The sequence below is a fragment of the Notamacropus eugenii genome, chromosome 7, assembly GCF_028372415.1.
Source record: "Notamacropus eugenii isolate mMacEug1 chromosome 7, mMacEug1.pri_v2, whole genome shotgun sequence".
In the NCBI taxonomy this organism is placed as follows: Eukaryota; Metazoa; Chordata; class Mammalia; order Diprotodontia; family Macropodidae; genus Notamacropus; species Notamacropus eugenii.
Genome location: NC_092878.1, coordinates 13437965 through 13456162, shown reverse-complemented (window position 1 = coordinate 13456162; position 18198 = coordinate 13437965). Strand labels below are relative to the sequence as shown.

Here is an 18198-nt window from a genome sequence, read left to right as displayed (position 1 = left end):
ACAGTTACACACAACACCAACGCCCACAACTTTTCCCTTTCCTCTCCTAATACCCTCCCCCTTTTCTCCTTTCATTCCTCTTTTTCTTTAGCTCTTACTGACTCTTCTATTGGCCAATGAGCAGAGCCCCAAAGACCACATTTCATACATAACTTGTCTTTCTGGGATTGTACTTGTTTGTATTATCTTGGCCATCTTTCCGCACTCTGAGTCTAGCACTGTAGCCACCTCATCACAGTAAGAGCCCAATAAATTCCCATTACTTTGGGTTTTTTATCACGAACGAGCGCCTGGTGATAGAATAAATCTGTTAACTTTAGCTAATTTTTCCTCTCCCGTTTTCATTTCATAGATTTTCATTCCTAAAAGGAAACCTTATTAAGAGATCATCCTTCTCCTTCCGCATTACTGAAGGAGGAAACAGGACTGTTGCTCAAAACACGGTGAGTTACTTTTTATTGTTATTTTGGTTTTTTGGGGAAAGGGTAGGGAGGGATACAAAAGTCTTTGACTTCCAGTCCTGGACTCACTCTGTCTTTCCTTAAAAAAAAAGTTCAGAGTCAAATGATCCCCCAAACCCCAAGAATTTCAGCTAAGCAAAACAATTCAACATTTTGTATAAGTCCGACAATCTATAGTCCACCTTCTCTCTTCTGAGAGGCAAGAGGCATGCTTCACTCTCAGTCCTCTGAAAGACCCAACCATTGACCCACTGCACGTTTGGTGAAGTTGTTCAGTGTTGTTTTCCCTGTGTTATTGTGTCATCATGTATATTGTTTTGTTTACTTGGACCCTGGCTCAGTTGATGCTAGTTTTCCCAAGTTTGTCTGACTTGTTGATGTTAGCTCTTTCTAAGGGTGCAACACAACCTCATTACATTCATATATGTATGCTTAGCTATTCCTCAACAAGGGCACCCAGACTCTTATTTGATCAGTTAAGGCAAATGTGTAAGGAGGCAGTGTGCTGGACATATCAGTCTTCCTTTAAAGTTGAAGTTAACTTGCTTTCTTTTTCTGCTTAGTGTCTGGGTCCACTTTTTGAGGTTTAAAGGTCATGGCCCCCCTTTCCCTTATCCTAAGTAAAATATGTGTTTTAAAAAACTGTGTTTTCTGCAGTGGCATATACCTGGACCCCAAGAAAGGAATTTCTGATGGACATGTTTCTTAGACTTCCTATTAGAATTTCAGGGGAATCTGCAACTCTGACTTGGGACTGGTCATCAAGATAAGCTATATAATGTTTACTTAGCAGATATTACAGTTAGAGTATACAGTTAATGTTGAAAAAGTGGTCCCTAATGCAACTACTTATTGCTGTCTCCTTCTTCCCATATACTACAAAAGAAGCATTTATTAAAATATGAATTGAATGCAAAAGAATTGGGAGGAGGAACCAGGAATATGAAGGAGCTGGTGCCTGAGGTGAACCTTAAAAACAAAGCAAAATAGATTGATATTTGGAGGGAGGCCTTTCCCAAATCACTGTAGGAGGGAAGGAAAGGACAGATCTGGCCACAAATAGCAATTGTGATTGGAGTATGTGAAGGAGAACAATGGTTATAATGAAATGGGTTAAGAATTGCCATGTTTATGTAGAAGAATAACTTATAAGTACTTGGAGGAGTTTACTGGTGGAGGATTGAAACTCATTGTTGAATATTGAATTTGAAAAGTGTCTTGAAAAGAATAATCTGTATAGACAATTACATATGCAAACAACCTCAATTCTAGATGCTTGTCTCAGAGTTTGCAGAGGAGTGAATATTTAATCCCTGTCTCTATTTCCAAATAGAGAAAAATAAGTGTGTAAACAAGACTTTGGCCCCATTCTCCTTTAGTCAACAAGATTCCTGAACATCACCACAGGAAACATGCAGAGCACATCTGTTGCTTTTCCAAGAAATTCCCCCAATGATATTTTTCCATTGGCAAAAGTACATGCAAGTTCTAATCCCTGTGCGAGATAAGTTGCTCAGAGTGGTTTGCAGGGTATGTGGCAGCAGAGAGAGGGAAGGGACAAGTAAGCAGGATATGTAGGGAGTCACAGTAGAATTATCAGATTGGAAGCCCTGAATGTTCATGGTTCGGCTGGTTGGTGCTTCTGTCCAGAGGATGTGTGTGTGTGTGTGCGTGTGTGTGTGTGTGTGTGTGTGTGTGTGTGTGTGCGCGTGCAATTCTAGAGCACATCTGAGCTCACATTCCTGTGGTGTCCTCCGCATTTTGACATTCATATTAGGCAAGGAATGTATTGGTTAAGTATTTCCAGGCTAGCTATTTGGATTGTTTCAGTCACTGCTACTAAGACAGAAGTGGTAACTATTTGTTTTCTGTTTATCCTAGGAGATCATTGCTTGACATCTTTTTTAGAGCTCAGGTATTTTTAAAAGTATAGTTCTACTTCATTTTATTGCACTTTGCTTTATTGTTCTTTGAAGATGTTCTATTGAATTCTATTTTTCTCATTTTCTTTTTCTTTTCTTTTTTTAAAAACAAATTGAAGCTTTATGGCAAGCCCATGTCAAACAAGTCTCTCAGTACAATTTGTCCAATAGCATGTACTCACACAGTGTCCCTTGTCACATTTTGGTAATTCTCACATCATTTTAAACTTTTTCATTCTTATTATATCTGTTATGGTGATCTCTGATCAGTGATCTTTGTTGCTACTATTATAATTATTGTGGGGTGCCACAAATCATGCCCATATAAGATGGTGAACTTAATAAATGTTGAGTGTGTTCTGACTGTTTCACTGACTCACTTTTGTTTATCTCCCTGTCCTTGGGCTTCTCTATTTCCTTGAGACACAACAATATTGAAAGTCGGCCAATTACTACCCCTGCAACGGCTTCTGAGTGGTTAAACCAGAGGAAGAGCCAAATGGACACAGCGAATTTCATTGCTGTCTTATTTTTAAAAATTTGCTACAGCCCCTTGAACCTTCCCCCAATCAGTCAGCAGCCACAACATGGAGGCAAGACCCTCCACCAACAAAAAGATTACAACTCATTGAATGGCTAGCATTTTTTAAACAATAAAGCGTTTTTAAAAGTATGTGCATTTTTTAGACATAATACTTCTGCATACTTAATAGACTATAGTATAGTATAAACATAACTTTTATATGCACTGGGAAATGAAAAAAATTCATGTTACTCATTGTATTGCGATAATCATTTTATTGCAGTAGTCTGGAACTGAACTCCACAATATCTCTGATGTATGCCTGTATGGAAGCTATTCAAAACTGAACTTATCTGAGCACCCAGGGTACCTTTGCCTACATGAAGAAAGTGTTTCCCAGTAGTTGTTAGTTGCGTTTATTTTCCCTTCTACTGTCTAGGCAAGATGGTATGAGAATGTTGCTTGACTGTCAGTTTATTCTTTGTTCAATCTGATAGCAAACATGCCTTCACTCAAAAAAAAAAAACCCCTTTATAACTACCTTACATCTTCAAATCACTGTGCTAGTCACTTGGGATGAAAAAAATAATATGAAAAAATAATAATAGTAGTATTGATAATGCAGAGCAACCTAAGAGGAAATTGAGCACTCCAGTATAGCTGAAACATAAACACAAATATGAATCAAAAGTAATTTGACATAAGACTAGAAAGGCAGATTGGAGACCAACTGTAGAGAGCCTTGAATGCCAGGTAAAGAACGGGCTATTTTTTCCCTAAGAGCAATGGGGTTGCCATTGAAGATTTTCTGGTAGTGACATGGTATGAATATATTTGCTCTTGAAGAAGATTAACTGGTGGTTTTTTGTTTTTTTTTCTTTGATGAATTGGATGGGAGAAAGTCAGTAGGATGTCATCACATCTAACGAAAACCTCAAAAACCTGAAACATCTAAATGCATCACCTGGGGTCACCTTCCATCATGTAGGGTAATCCCATAGTAGAAGGCTGTCCATTGTGGTTTGTTCAACTTTAATAGTCAGCCAAAAATCTTGATTAGTTTAAAGTAAAGACAATTTTAAAGTCAAGTGGAATGGTAAAAAGAAAGAAAAGTACTTAACAAAACATTCCCTCATAAATCTGGGGCATATTTCATCACAAATACCGCATCAGCAGGGAATACCCATGGAGAAGCAGGCATGTTGAGAATACATATAGGCAAGTCACACAAATAGAGAAAGTGTGTGTTGATAATATTTAACATAAATTTTGGACTTTAATAAGGGCTAAAGCTTGAATTAAGAAGAGTCTGAACCTAATGGCCTTTTGGTGTCAGGGAAGCAAAGGGACTGACTTAATAATTCCCTTAGGAGACCCTTTCTCCTGGCATTTTAGTGATAAAAAAAACCCCACAGATGTCCTGGGTTGTAATTTCAATTGAAACTTTGTTTACCCTTTCCTGTGTCAGCTATTTTGAGTACCTGTTTAGGACAGGAAGCCTGCCACTAGAGTGGCGGGATTTTCTTCTTATTGTATGTCACAGACACATATGTTTACACAGCCTGGAGTCACTAAACCCTACTGACATTGCTTTGTTAATTGTCTTGTCTTACTAAATTTACAATTTTTCCAACTAAGAGAGTTCCTTTCTCACTGTAAAATGTGTATAAGCCAGAAGATTTCTGTACCAGCCAGCCAGATTTGATCCTGTCTCTGTAGTGCTATGCAACTGTTATCTTTATGGGGATTTGTTTAATTAATTAAATCATAAAATGTATGCATTTAGCCTGTGCCTTTTCTTTAACCAAGTTCTCAGGTCAACAATGTCCAGGGCATACATATGGAGGAGGAACTCATTCTTTAGAGCTGTTGGAAGGCCTTTGTGTTCATACTGTTTCTATTAGGTCTGCTCATGACTAATTTCATAGTTTCCACCAAATACTGGTTATAAGCTGGCTATGAAGTCCATCCCAGATTCTGTTTGACTATGCAGTCCTTATCTTCAGGGAAAACTTGCTCTGTCAGCTAGTAGACTTTTCCAGTTCTTTTAGAAAAGGTAGAAAACCTTTGCCCTAGGACATGTAACAAGCCTCTCATTTCTCTTGCAGGAGATAACTAGTTCAGGTACCAATCTCTTTGGAGTTTAGACCAAAGAGCATGATCCTCCCAGTTGACTAAGGCTTGAAACTTTAGTCTTTTCTTTAGATTTCTCTTCCTCCTGAGGAATTTGTGTCTTTCAGGCAGAGAACTCTCCCTAGTAGATGGTAAGTATTCCATCCCAAATTTTAATATCTGAAGGCCAAACTATTAACAAAACAGTTGGTATTTGCTGGATACCAAACAGTTCTATTTCTCAGAATTCACCAGTTTCCAAACCCTAAGTCTCTTCTGTTTGCCCATGTGGATGAGTGGGTGGAGAAAAGAACAGAAAGACAATGCCAAGTCTAGAGGTCCGAGGTCATTTTCTCTGCTACTGGCTGAGTTGCTTTCCTGGCCCCTTCCTATGCTTGCAACCAGACTTCTCAATCATGGCTGCAGGAACCTTTGGGAATTGTAGCAAAAAGTGGACAATATAAATTCTGCTACAGGGGGTGAAGAAGGTTATAATACTTGAGGGAAGTGAGAAAGGCAATGACTAAGCAGGAGAAACAGAGAGATTAGCTCTGGGAGTTGTTGATTTGGCTTATGTTCAGTGTTCAAAATCTGGAGAAGGGCTGTGTGCTGAAACAGACTAAGGTTACTAGCTATTGTCAATTCTTGGGATCAACTCAAGGACAGTGGAAGTTTAACTCCTTTTCCATCCTCTCCCAGAACCTGTAGCAGGCAGAGACCTTCAACAAAATCTCCTCTAATTGCTTTAAGCTGTTTTTTTCTTTAAAAAAATCATTTTGAACTTGAAAAATGTTATTCTTGTCCCTCAAAATGAACATTTCCATATGCAAAGGTAGAATGGGAAAATAGAATTTTATATGAAACTGTTCATTTCTGTTCCCTACTCATATGCTTTTTAAATTTTTAAATTTATTTTATTTTAATTTATGTAATAAAACAAGCCTTTCCATAACACAGCAGGATAAGAAAAAATGACTGCACATGAAACTTCAAATTTATTATGTATAGCTTGCTATTCCTTCTAAATATATAATAATAATAATAAATAATAATAAAGTTATCACATAAATTATTAATTATTTCAATTAACATTTTAGTTTAGTCTTTTGGATTTTCCAAGTATATCATATCATCTGCAAAAAAGGGCTAGTTTTATTACCTCATTCCATATTCTGATTCTTTCTATTTCTTTTTCTTTTCTTACTGCTATTACTAGGATTTCCAGTACAGTACTGAAAAATATTAGTGACAGTGGGCATCCTTATTTCACCTGTGCTCTTACAAGGCTTCTAACTTATCCCCTGTACAAATGATGCTTGCTGATGGTTTTAGATAATTTTTTTCATCAATGTAAGGAAAAAAATCCATTTATACCTATACTTTCAATGTTTTGAATAGTAATAGGTGTTGTATTTTATCAATAACTTTTTCTGCATCTATTGATATAATCATGATTTTAAAAACTTTTATTATTGATATAATCAATTATGTTAATAGTTCTCCTTACGTTAAACCATTCCTGAATTTTTGTTATAAATCCCGCTTGATCATAATGTATAATCTTTGCAATATATTGTTATAACCTTTTAGCTAGTATTTTATTTAGGATTTTTACATCCATATTCATTAATGCAACTGGTCTATAATTTTCTTTCTCTGATCTCTTCCTGGTTTAAGTATCAGTATCATATCTGTTTCATAAAAAGAATTTGGTAATATAGCTTTTTTGCCTATTATTTCAAATAACTTTTAAAATATTGAATTAGTTAAAATACTTTAGGTGTTTGATAGAATTCATTTGTTAATCCATCTCGTCCTGGCGTTTTATTTTTTTTCTTCCTTATTTATGGCCTGTTCAATTTTTTTTTCTAAAATAGGTCTGTTTAGATATTCTGTTTCCTCTTCTGCTCATCTAAGCAAGCTAAATTTTTGTAAATATCCTTCTACTTCACTTAAATTGTTAAATTTATTGGCATATAATTAAGCAAAAAACCTCCTTATAATTATTTTAATTTCATCTTTGATGGTGGTGTATTTACCCTTTTCATTTTTGATACTAGTGATTTGGTTTTTCTCTCTTTTTAAAAATCAAATTAACCAATGGTTTATCTATTTGATTGGTTTTTTTCATAAAACTAACTCCTAATTTTATTTATTAATTCAATTTAGTTAATTCAACAATTACCCTCAATTGTATTAATCTCAGCTTTAATTTTTAGAATTTCCAGTTTAGTGTTTATTTGGGGATTTTCAGTTTGTTCTTTTTCTAGTTTAATTGCATACTCAATATATTGGGCTGCTTTTTCTCTCTTTTATTAGTATAAGCATCTAGAGATATACATTTTTCTTTGATTACTGCTGCTATCTCATAGGTTTTGATATGTTGTCTCATTATTGTCATTCTCTTTAATGAAATTAATTAAATTCCTTAAGATTAGGTTGTTTAATCTCCAATGAGATGTTAACTATGTTTCAATGTTTCCCTATTAAATATAATTTTTATTGCATTGTGATCTGAAAAGGATACTTTTAATATTTCTGCTTTTAACTATAAAATTTTCATGTCCTAATTTAAAGTCAATCTTTGTAAAGGTACTGTGAGCCACTGAGAAAAGGGTGTATTCCTTTGTATTTCCATTCAGTTCTTTCCAGATATCTATCATATGTAGTTTATCTAAAATTCTATTTACTTCCTTGACTTTTTTCTTATTTATGTTTTGTTAGATTGATCTAGTTCTGAGAGGGGAAGATTAAAGTCCACCACTATTACAGTACTACTATCTGTCTCCACATGCAATTTATTTAAGTTTTGTTTTAAAAAGTTAGATGCTATACCGTCTGGTATATATAGATTTGGTATTGATATTGTTTTATTATCTATAGAACATTTTATCAAAATGTAGTTACCTTGCTTATCTCTTTTAATTAAATATATTTTAGCCGTAACTTTGTTTGATATCTTGATAGCTATTCCTACCTTTTTTGGCACCATCTGAAGCATAATAAATTCTATTCCAACCCTCTATTTTTAACTCTGTGTGTATCTCTCTTTCTTAAATGTGTTTCTTATAAACAACATATTGTTGAATTTTGATTTTTAATGTATTCTGCTGTCCATTTCCATTTTATGAGTGAGTTTATCCCATTTACATTCAAAGTTATAATTACTATTTGTGAATTTCTCTCCATCCTATTTTTGCTCACTGTTGTCCTTTTCAGCATCTTTTCACCCCATCTATATTACCTTATCAGCTTCCCTTACCCCCCATTCCTGATTTTAGCCACCCCTATATGCTTTCTCTTTGATCTGTTCTCCAGATCATTTTTTTTCTAATGAGATATTTCAGATCCTCTTCTGTTATTTCTTGCTTTATTATTTCTTGGTGTTTTATAATGTCATTCTATTCTCCTTATCCAATTCTAGTTTTCAAGGAGTTAGTTTCTCCTTTAAGATTTTGAACCTCTTTTCCCAGTTGGTTAACTTTCTTTTCATAATTTTCTTGGATTGCTTTTTCCCCCTTGATTTTTCCTTGATCTCACTGATTTGATTTTTGAATTTCTTTTTAGGTTGTTCCAAGAATTATTTTTGAGCTTGTGACCATTTGATGTGACTCTTTGGGGTAGAAGTGGCTTTTTTTTTAAAAGCTCACTATCTTCCTCTGAATATGAACCAGATCTTTTACAATATAGTAGTTATCTATGGTGAGGTGCTTTTTCCTTTGCTTACTCATTTTTATTTTTATTTTATTTTTTAGCAGCTTCTTATTGTAGTAAGGTTTTAATCCCAAATTGTGAGTAATGGTGGCCCAGGCCTCAGGAAATCCTTACTGTTATTTTCTGAATTCTGTCCAGTGGGTTCAACCTCAGGCCCATAGTTAGGTACTCTAGTCACACTGTCTCAGCAATATTCTTGTTCCTGCAGGAATCCACACTCACCAGACCTGTGTGCTCACTCTTTCTCACCTGTAGCCATAGACTGGTCAGCAGTGCTATATGCTTTTAAAGGAAATATGTAATAATCTCAACCCATTACTTTCAAAATGGGGCTACTTTGCTTATGCTTCATTCTGCACTTAAAACAATATTTAAATGCCCCTCCTCTTGTTTCTTTTTGTATTTTTTGCACTTCTATCCTTCCCCTTCCTCCAATGAAAACGGGAAAAAAACTACCTTGTAACAAATAGGACTGGTCAATCAAATCAAATCCACATAATGGTAACATCAAAAAAGTTTCTTTCTAAACCTCTAGTACATCACTTCTCTGTCAGGACTTCAGGAACATATTTCATCGTAGGTCCTTTGAAGGCATTGGTTGTTGTTTTGAATAGTTTTTAAATTGTTCAGAGTTGTTTTTCTTCACAATTTTGTTGTAAAAATTGTCCTCTTGGTTCTGTGTTGCTTACCAGCCTATGGTTGGTATCCCTCTTTCATCACTTCGGCCAGCACAAAGTGTTCCATTACATCTTGTGAAGGGAATCATGATTTTTCATATTAATCGATATGACATATGAATATACTAATAATGAAGTTTCTCAAGAATTGCCTCTTCTAGTTTGTGAGTCAGAAGCTCACAATGCAGCTTGAAATGAGCAAGCAAACCTCGACAATGCTCACGATCACTGCCTGTGTGCCTGAAGTGAAGTGAATTAAAAATTGTAGAATCTGTTCCCATCACAGAACCCTGGTTCTGTGCCCTGAGTGGGGGTGGGGGTGGTCATGAACCCTAAAGATTTGACTCCAGAACTGTTGTATTATGGACTTGTGGGCTGGTCGTGGGAGACCATTCTGGCCCTGGAAATGATTCTTTTAATCCACCTTCACCACTCCTTTCCCATTGAGATTTATGTATATCATCTCTGTCTTTACTTCAGGAGGTGGAATTCTGATCAGGAGAATTCCTGATTGGCAAATCTGCTCCTCACAATGAAAGTAATTAATTAAATGATTACCTGATTATTGGGGCTTTGTCTGGCCATCTGTCTCATCATTTTCAAGTTGGAGACTGGGTCAGTAAAATCCTGTTAACAATCCACACACTACAATTTCTTCAAACATTCCTCTATTGGGAAACTTCTTGGTTTCCAGCTATTTTATTTTTCCTTTTAAATTTCTCTTCAGGATTAGGAATTTTATTTGGATTTGAACTATTCATTTCCCTGTCTTAATCCCTTTGCCCATATCCCTGCCTACTTATCTGCTAAGTATGATGTGCAATACTAAACTCTTTGAGTGTGTGTGTGAGTGTGTGTGTTCAAACCTTCTTTGCCAAGTTCAGATAAAAATGAGATTCATCTGACCTCTCCTTTCTTCAAATTTTATACTTTTTTCTCATGCCCCCTAATTCTGAGAAATAGCAAGTTCCATTTCCTTATTAATTTTATCCCTACCTTTTCTTTCCCTTCTTATATCCCTCAGAATGTAATCAATTTATCCCCAGGTTCTCTATTTTTTTTTTTGTAATTAGCTCCCTCTGTACATTTTAAATTATTCATCTTCCAATTCCTTCCTCCAGAGCTTTTATTTCATTTTTGATTTCTTGCTTCATTACTTATAAGTGTTCATGTAGTTCTTTAGGAAAATCCATATCCCTTCTCCTTTTTAATCTGCTTGTAGTTGCTGTGGAGTTGCTCTCTTTTTCTAGGTTTGAGTTTTGGACATCTCCAGATCTATTATAATTCTATATAGTGGTCTGTATCTTCTCATACTTACAAATTTTTAGTCTTAGTTCTTGGGTTGGGGCTTTGTGTCAGGGTTCTGCTTTTCCACTTGTCATGCTAAGGCGCTTTTCTTTAATAATTTCTTGTAATATTGTATCAAGATTCTTTTTTACCATAATTTTCAGACATCCCAGCAATTCTTATATTGTTTCTCCCTGATCTATTCTCCAGGTCATTTATTTTTCTAATGAGATATTTCATGGTGTGGTCTGCTCTTCTTGGTTCCCTGGACCTCCGCATTGACCTCTACCTCCTGAGATCAGGTCCCTTCATTAAATCTTTGAGATTTAGAATGCTGGATCTTTAGGGCACTTTGAACATCTCAGGACTGAGGGCTTGGGTATTCTAGCATGAATACTGTTGTTGTACCTAGACTGGTCATTGCTGCTTTTGGTCCCTTCCCAGGTCCCAATTGCCTCTGGGGCTTTCTTGGTCAATGGCTCCAGTCTTGGTGCCTCTATATACAGAACGTTGGGTTCACATCTGTCAACAGCATTTCTCTGACTTTGGTTGTACTGGGAGACTTCCAACTAATGTGCCTGCACCAGCAGGGGAGGTAGCAAAGGTAGAATCTGAACAATTCTTGAAAATGGATCAGTTCCTTTCTAAATAATACACAGCTTCTTTGTAGTTGATCCTTCTTTGTAAATGGTAGATAGAAACTTGTGTTGTGGATTGTGGAGTCAGTGGCTTCAGTGGAAACTGGTGAGGAGAGGAAAGTAGAGTGGTGGCAAATAAAGTGCTAGGTCCTACCCAGCAAATAATTACTGTCACTGTGATATGTGTCTAGTAGACAATAAATATCTTCTTCTTGTTTGCCTATCTTTTGTAACAAGTGGCAAGTGATACTTCTGGATTTCTCAGAGCCTCTGTTGTGTTAGCAACAATTATGTGCTCAGAGCCAGAGAACTTCTTGCTAACAATAACAATCTTTCACCTGTGTATCCCACAATATTATTTGAAGCCCTTTCTTTTACATAGTTTAATATGATGGAATGTTTTCTTTGTTACAAAATGGTAGTGGGAGCATTTTTGTAACAGAGTTGCAATAAGTGGAAGTTTTTGTGCTATCCATATTTCAAAGCCCTCTTCTTGAGGTCAGGGGTACTTGGGACTCCAAAATACATGCTGGGACCTGCTCAAAAAAATTAGACTTAAGCCTTTCAGCCAAAGAAAAACAAAGCTTATTTAATATTTGCTATATTAGGTAGACTCTTAAGGAGCGTAAACATTTGTGATGCTTGAATTGACAAGCAAGCCAGATCGAATCTCAGCTAGGTTGAATTTCAGCTCGATTGAATCTGAGTGCCTTCATGGAGGCAAGATGGAATTTATATACAGAAAGACCGTGGGAGGAATCTAGGGGTGGCCAAGTAGTCTGGGGATAATGGGAGGAGGGATTTAGGGAGGGTCTTGAGGAGGAGTCTAAGAAGGATCTTGATGGGACTGGGGTGACTAAAGGTCAGAACTAAGAGAATGTTGGAGTTTGATGGGATCTAGGGTGGGAAGCAGTTGGAGGCAATTGGACAAAGTGATAATGAAAGGCTTGTGGCCTCAGGTGAGTGACAGATCAAGTTGCAAAATTCAAGGAAGATTCAAAGGGGTTCCAAGTGCCTGTACCTCATCATTATGAATTTATAATATTTGATTATTCTTTCCCATCTAGTTTTTACCATGGATAGAAGTTGGGGGTGTGAGCCAGTAAGACCCATGAAAGGAGGGAGAGAACCATAGGGTAGTTAATACATTTCTACAATCCTTTAAGATTTACAAAGAGCTTTCTTCACAACCTTAAGAGGCAGGTAGTGCTAGTATTTTTACAGATGAGAAAAATGAGACTTCGAGTGAAGTGACTTACTCATGATCATAGAGCTAGCATATATCAGGATAGTAATAAAGGCTTTGGATAAGGAATCAGAGAACTTGAGTTCTGCTCTTAAGTATGTCACTTAATTATGCTGTGAAATGCCCTTTGTCTCCATGCCAATAGTAGCTTGATAAGCTCAGAGAGCTAGAAACATGATCATGTGCATCTAAAGCAGAAAGACCTTCGACTTCCACTCTTGGGTATGTAAGTACCCTCAAGGTTGGTGACCATGGAAAGGCAGGTGTTTCTCCTAGGTCAAGTTGTCAGCCTGGAGAATAGCAGGAAGATTTGTATATTTCATACTCCCCAAACATAAAGACCTATTTGAAAAGCTCTCTATCTCTAAAGACAACAGATTAAGGTGGGTTTTGCAGATAGAGCAGATCCTGGGTCTCTGTTGGCCAGGTTCAACAGATTTTGGTTGTCAGGGCTAATCTCTAAATCCCTTTGGTCAGGTTAATATTTCACTCAACCACTCCCAAAGAGGACGTGAATGACTTCTCTCTTGTTTGTACAAAACAAATACCCTTGATTTTCCTGTTTCTAATAGAGGTTGGGAGTCAAATAAATTATCTCCACCCCTTGTCTATCTGAAAACTATATAGTCAGAATCAAGGCAGGGAGGAGGTGTCTGAGCACTCTCCACCAGGGAAGAAGCAACTGGAACCCTTCTCCAGTAAGGGAAATTGACGGATTGTTGTAAGACTTCTTTTCTATGGAATAATCTGATCTGAACTAACCTAATTAACCTATCAATCTGCTCATTTATCATCTACCAATCTATCCATCTATTTATCATGATAAATTAATATTTATATACATAATATTACGTATACTATAATAAATTTATATTTGAATTACAGATAAATTAATATTTATTAAATACAGATGATAGTTAATTGCTATTAACTGTTGTGGGATGGTCCTTCCACTCCCACTTAAAGTCTTTGGTTCTAGGACAAAGAGTGAAATGTAAATAAGCTATTGTGAAAGCCACTTCTGCAACCAAGGTTTAATGGTAGCTATCAGTGAGATGGCAAGTCTCTCATGGAGATTAACAGAAGTAAATTTGTGAGCCTAATCTTTCAATGGAGGGCACCCACAATTGGTTCCAGTTAGAGGCTTCAGATTGGATAAAGCTTTCTTAGGCTAGAATAAGGTATAGGTAAATTAGGAAATCTTGGAATATTTCAATTTGGCTGTGTTTAGTTTGTCCTTGTGACTCCTTGCTATTTTCTTGCCAATTACTCCCCTTAGAAACAGAGCAAAAGCTATTCAGGAAGGCAGGAATATATGGCTTGTATAATCTCTTTATTCTATGGAAGATACTTAGGAAAAATATAACTCTAAAGCCATATCCAGGAAAAATTTACTCTCAGTACTAATAATAATTTAATAGTTTAAAACCATTCTGTGTGACTCGCAAAGCCAATGCCAGAGAGAAAGAGATAGAAACAGACAGAAACAGAGATATACGTGGAGATGGCGACAGAGATACACACACTCCCAGAGAGACAGAAACAAAAAGAGAGAGTCAGAAGGGGAAGCGAGAGAGAGAGTTGGGGGTGGGAGAGACAGAGAGATGCTTATATCTAATTTTTTGGTCAGTCTGGTATTCTTTCTGTGGACTATTTGTATGGTAGAGGAGGACAGATGAGCTTCTGTTGCACCTACAGTATGTTGGTGGGATGAGCAGGTAGACATGAAGGTCAAAAAGTGTGATAATATTTCCTGCCTTAAGCTGGTACCTGGGGTTCTTCAGTTTCTAATGGTCAAACTGCTTTGTAAGCACCATTCTCAGTAGACAAAGCACCTTTCTATAGACTGCCCAATGCCTTAATTTCCAGGTGATATGTGTGGTCTGAACCGTGCAGATTAGTGGGACAAAGTCAAGGTAAATATTATTGATAGAGAAACTTGACTTCTCAACTTTTTTTTAACCTTTGATAAGCAAGGTTATGCATGACCATAGAGTGTGCCAGTATCTGAATGTTTTGGTCATCTGTCTTTTACCACATAAAAGATTAAGTTTTCAGTGATGAGGATGAATTCCAAACAATTTCATTTTCCTATGATATCCAAGGGAATAGACTCTGCCACTTCATCATTCATCTATCAACAATCACCTCTAGCAAGGAAACTTGGATTTAGATCTGAGAGTCTATTGCAGGATTGGCAGAGACTTTTAGATTGGTTGATGCCTCCTGACTCCTTAACCAGTAATGCCCTTGTGACTTGTACATGACATGTATACCTTCCACTAATATTGAGAGAGCCTAGTTTAAGATGATTCTACCAATTTTCCCCAATATATTCTCATGTCCCTTATCTATGCTAAGAAAGACTAACTTGAATAAAAAAGACTTGAGACAGTTATATGACCATCTTGATCCTCAGCTAATGAGACTTTAATGTATTGGTTGTTTTCTGATTACCTTGAACTTTAGAAAGCAAGTCTTTCTCCATAGCAGGACAAGTTGGTATGTGAACATAGTGAATAAAAACCCTGATAATATTTTCTCAAATAACTCAAAGAGGAAACATTCTCAGGCTAATCCAAAGTGTAATGAATGATGACTATGGAAGGACTTGGTAAACTTTGGGAATGCTTTATTCATAAAGTGAAACATAAGCAAAATAATGTCAGTAAGAGTTATGAGCTAATTATATATATATGTATATATAATAGTAAGCATTAGTATTTTCCTGAAGAGTAGACTTCAATCAGAGACTATCTTTGCCAATAAAATAAATTCCATTGAACTCTAATCTTTTATCAGTTGTATTCTGGCTTGACCTAGTGGACTAGTTCAAATTGAATCTGAGTGTAAGTGGTATTTGAGATATGGGAAGAGTAAGTAGCATAGGAAAACCAGACTAGGCACCAGAACTCTTGATTTCTATTCCATTTGTTGACACATACTAGCTGTATGACCTTGGGCATATCACAAATCTCTAGGGCTCAGTTTTCTCATTCTTAAAATAAGAGTAATATAATTGCACTATTGACATGAGAGAGTTGTTGTCATGATCAAATGATATATTTCATACAAGTACTTTGTAACAACAAAAAAAATTATAAACTTACGCCATCCTCTTGGGTTCCCTTTTCCTTAACCATTTTTGTGATGACAATTTTCGTGCCAGAGCCTTTAGGGTATGTTTGACAGACAGCCCTTATCAACCACTGCCTTCTAGTGGCTCATAGTATAATTCTATATCAATTGCTTAAAACCAATAGAACTATGTAATGGAAGCAAGGGACCAACCATAGTTTTAGAGCTACAAGTGACCTTACAGGTTATTGAGTCCAACTCCTCTTTTTGTATATAAATATTGTTATCTTCGCAGACATGTCATGCAAATGGATAGTGAACTGTGGTTAAGGAATTAAGAATGAGAATTGATCAAAGTTCATGACTCCAGATCCATAGTGGGAACTTTGAGGTTATAGAGTTCTGCTCTCTTGGCAAAAAAAAAAAAAAAGCAGAAAAAAAGGAACAGAATTTCCTTATTCATTTGGCTTATATTTGGAAGCATGTCCTATAATGGTTGTCATATCCTTCATCCTCTATCTAGCCCTTGGCAGGACACCTGATTGGGAGAGATGGTGATGTTTCTAAAGGGCATGGGCCCTCTTTTGCTGTTCTTCATCCTGGGACTTTGGCTGGTTTCACCTTTGACCCAAGAAAATGACAGGGAGAAACGCTTCCTGACACAGCACTTTGATCACCATCCAACGGGCCGGGATGACAACTACTGTGAAACGATCATGAGAGAGAGAGATTTGACCAATCCCTGCAAGGACATGAATACCTTCATCCACGCTGATTACCCCAAAATCAAGGCTGTCTGTGAAGATAATGCTGGGGATCCCTATCAAGACGAGAGGTTTAGGATAAGCAAATCACAATTTCAGGTCACCAACTGTCGACATCACGGAGGGTCCACAAGACCTCCCTGCAGGTACAGGGCCACTGCTGACTCTAGATATATTGTTATTGCCTGCGAGCATGGCTTACCTGTCCACCTTGAAAAGACTATCACGGCAAAAAAATTTACATAAAGAGTTTGGCAATCTAAGATACGGGTACCCCAAATGGTATTTAGATGGATACCAATGCTGTATAATGATCTCATCCCTTTCTAATGGACATGTAGTTCTTTTTTTTTAATGCTACTCTTTTCATACCTCCAGCATCCTAGACTTGGGATGTTGCTAAGGTCCTTTGGCAGGGTTGCCAACCCTTGATCTATATGCTTAGTAAGATTGTTGATTTTTGTTAGTTTTGCTTCCATTGTAAGCCACTGGAACTCCATACTTCCTCCTTAACGTTATGTCCTTATATGCAGGAGTGTTTATAACTCTCATTATCAGTCTCTTAAAAGCTGAATTGCTCAGTTTCTTCTGTTTTCAGTCTTTGAATCAATAAAATATCTCTGAAATCAGTAATAATCAGTCTTCTCACTGGCTCATTGAATATTAAACTTGTTTCCCATTCTCACCTGTTTCCTTAAAGGGAAACTAATAACATGGAAAGAAACCCCTTTCCTCACTCTGTAACTTTGTATCAATATCTGCTAGAAATTGTTGATGTGTAAACTTATAAGTGTCTCTAAAGTTAGTGTTGATTTAATACCCTTATGAAAGCAGTTTGAAAAAATCCCCATAGCTTTAGACCACTAGGCAAAGAATTTAGGTGAGTCAGGACATTGTTCATCCCATAATCTTGGAAAATACAAGAAGAGTAGGTTACTTTCCTACATAGGCTGCTGAGAAACTGCCCAAGAGATCCCAATGATAATCCTACCCTATTGGCAGACCTCAGTTTGATTGTGGAAGATAGAGAAATGGGTTAATGGTTCCTGAACTCTTTATAGGAGTCTTCTTAGCTTTAGTTCCTTAGTTAGGAACTATAGCTAGCATCAACTCCCTGAGAGGAAAGAAGAGGCTTCCTAAATATTGAATGTTAGGAAACCTACTATTATCCAAACCTTTACAGTCAGGGATGGTAGTAAAAATTTCTCAAAGAAGAATTATATCCTCATCAAATTCCAGAACATTTTCATTCATTCCTATTTCCCTGATTTGGGACTCAGTTGCTATTATATAGATCATTGCTATTGTCAAAGATAGAGAGAACAAGATCTATAGGTCATTAAAAAGGGAAAAACAGATATATGTTTATTCTTATATTAAAATCTCTCTAGCTATAATGTCTCTCAACCACCTCAAATAGCCCACTTATGACATTAATAGCCTAGGCAGGAGTGGGCAACCTGTGGCCTCAAGGTCACATATGGCCTTCTAGATCCTTGGGTGTGACTTTTTGACCGAATCCAAGTTTTACAGAACAAATCTTTTTTTTTTTTATGGGGATTTATTCTTTGAAGTTTGGCTTTAGTCAAAGAGTTGCACTTGAGGACCTAGAGAGCCACATGTGACTTCAAAGCCATTGCTTCCCATTCCCTGGATTGGACCCTTGATCTGATGTTGGTTGACACACTGGAGATTCATAAATAGTTTTTGTCACAGGATAGAAGTACTTCTTTGTCTACTTAAGGGGCTAACTGGAGGGTAGCTGTTCTGATGATA

At 36.6% G+C, this 18198-nt stretch overlaps 2 protein-coding genes across 7 annotated transcripts in view; both read left to right on the top strand.

Annotated features, from left to right (window-relative positions):
* Nucleotides 1–352: 352 nt before the first annotated feature.
* Nucleotides 353–17058, top strand: ANG (angiogenin). Of its 5 annotated transcripts, XM_072623992.1 has the most exons (3): nt 13217–13301; nt 14450–14496; nt 16182–17058. In XM_072623992.1, exon 3 carries the CDS (start codon nt 16210–16212, stop codon nt 16666–16668), a length of 459 nt encoding a protein of 152 aa, XP_072480093.1. In that variant the 5' UTR covers nt 13217–13301; nt 14450–14496; nt 16182–16209; the 3' UTR covers nt 16669–17058. The 5 variants fall into 5 exon arrangements, with proteins under 5 accessions (XP_072480091.1, XP_072480092.1, XP_072480090.1 ...); XM_072623990.1 differs by lacking the exons at nt 13217–13301; nt 14450–14496 and adding an exon at nt 353–443; XM_072623991.1 differs by lacking the exons at nt 13217–13301; nt 14450–14496 and adding an exon at nt 5076–5170.
* The window catches only part of RNASE4 (ribonuclease A family member 4), a 47619-nt gene continuing 29773 nt past the window's right edge, over nt 353–18198 (top strand). The window contains exon 1 of one of the 2 annotated variants that reach the window (XM_072623985.1): nt 353–443. The gene's annotated coding sequence lies outside the window, so the exon portion shown is untranslated. The remainder of the gene's footprint in view (nt 444–18198) is intronic. The other variant, XM_072623984.1, reaches the window with a different exon arrangement.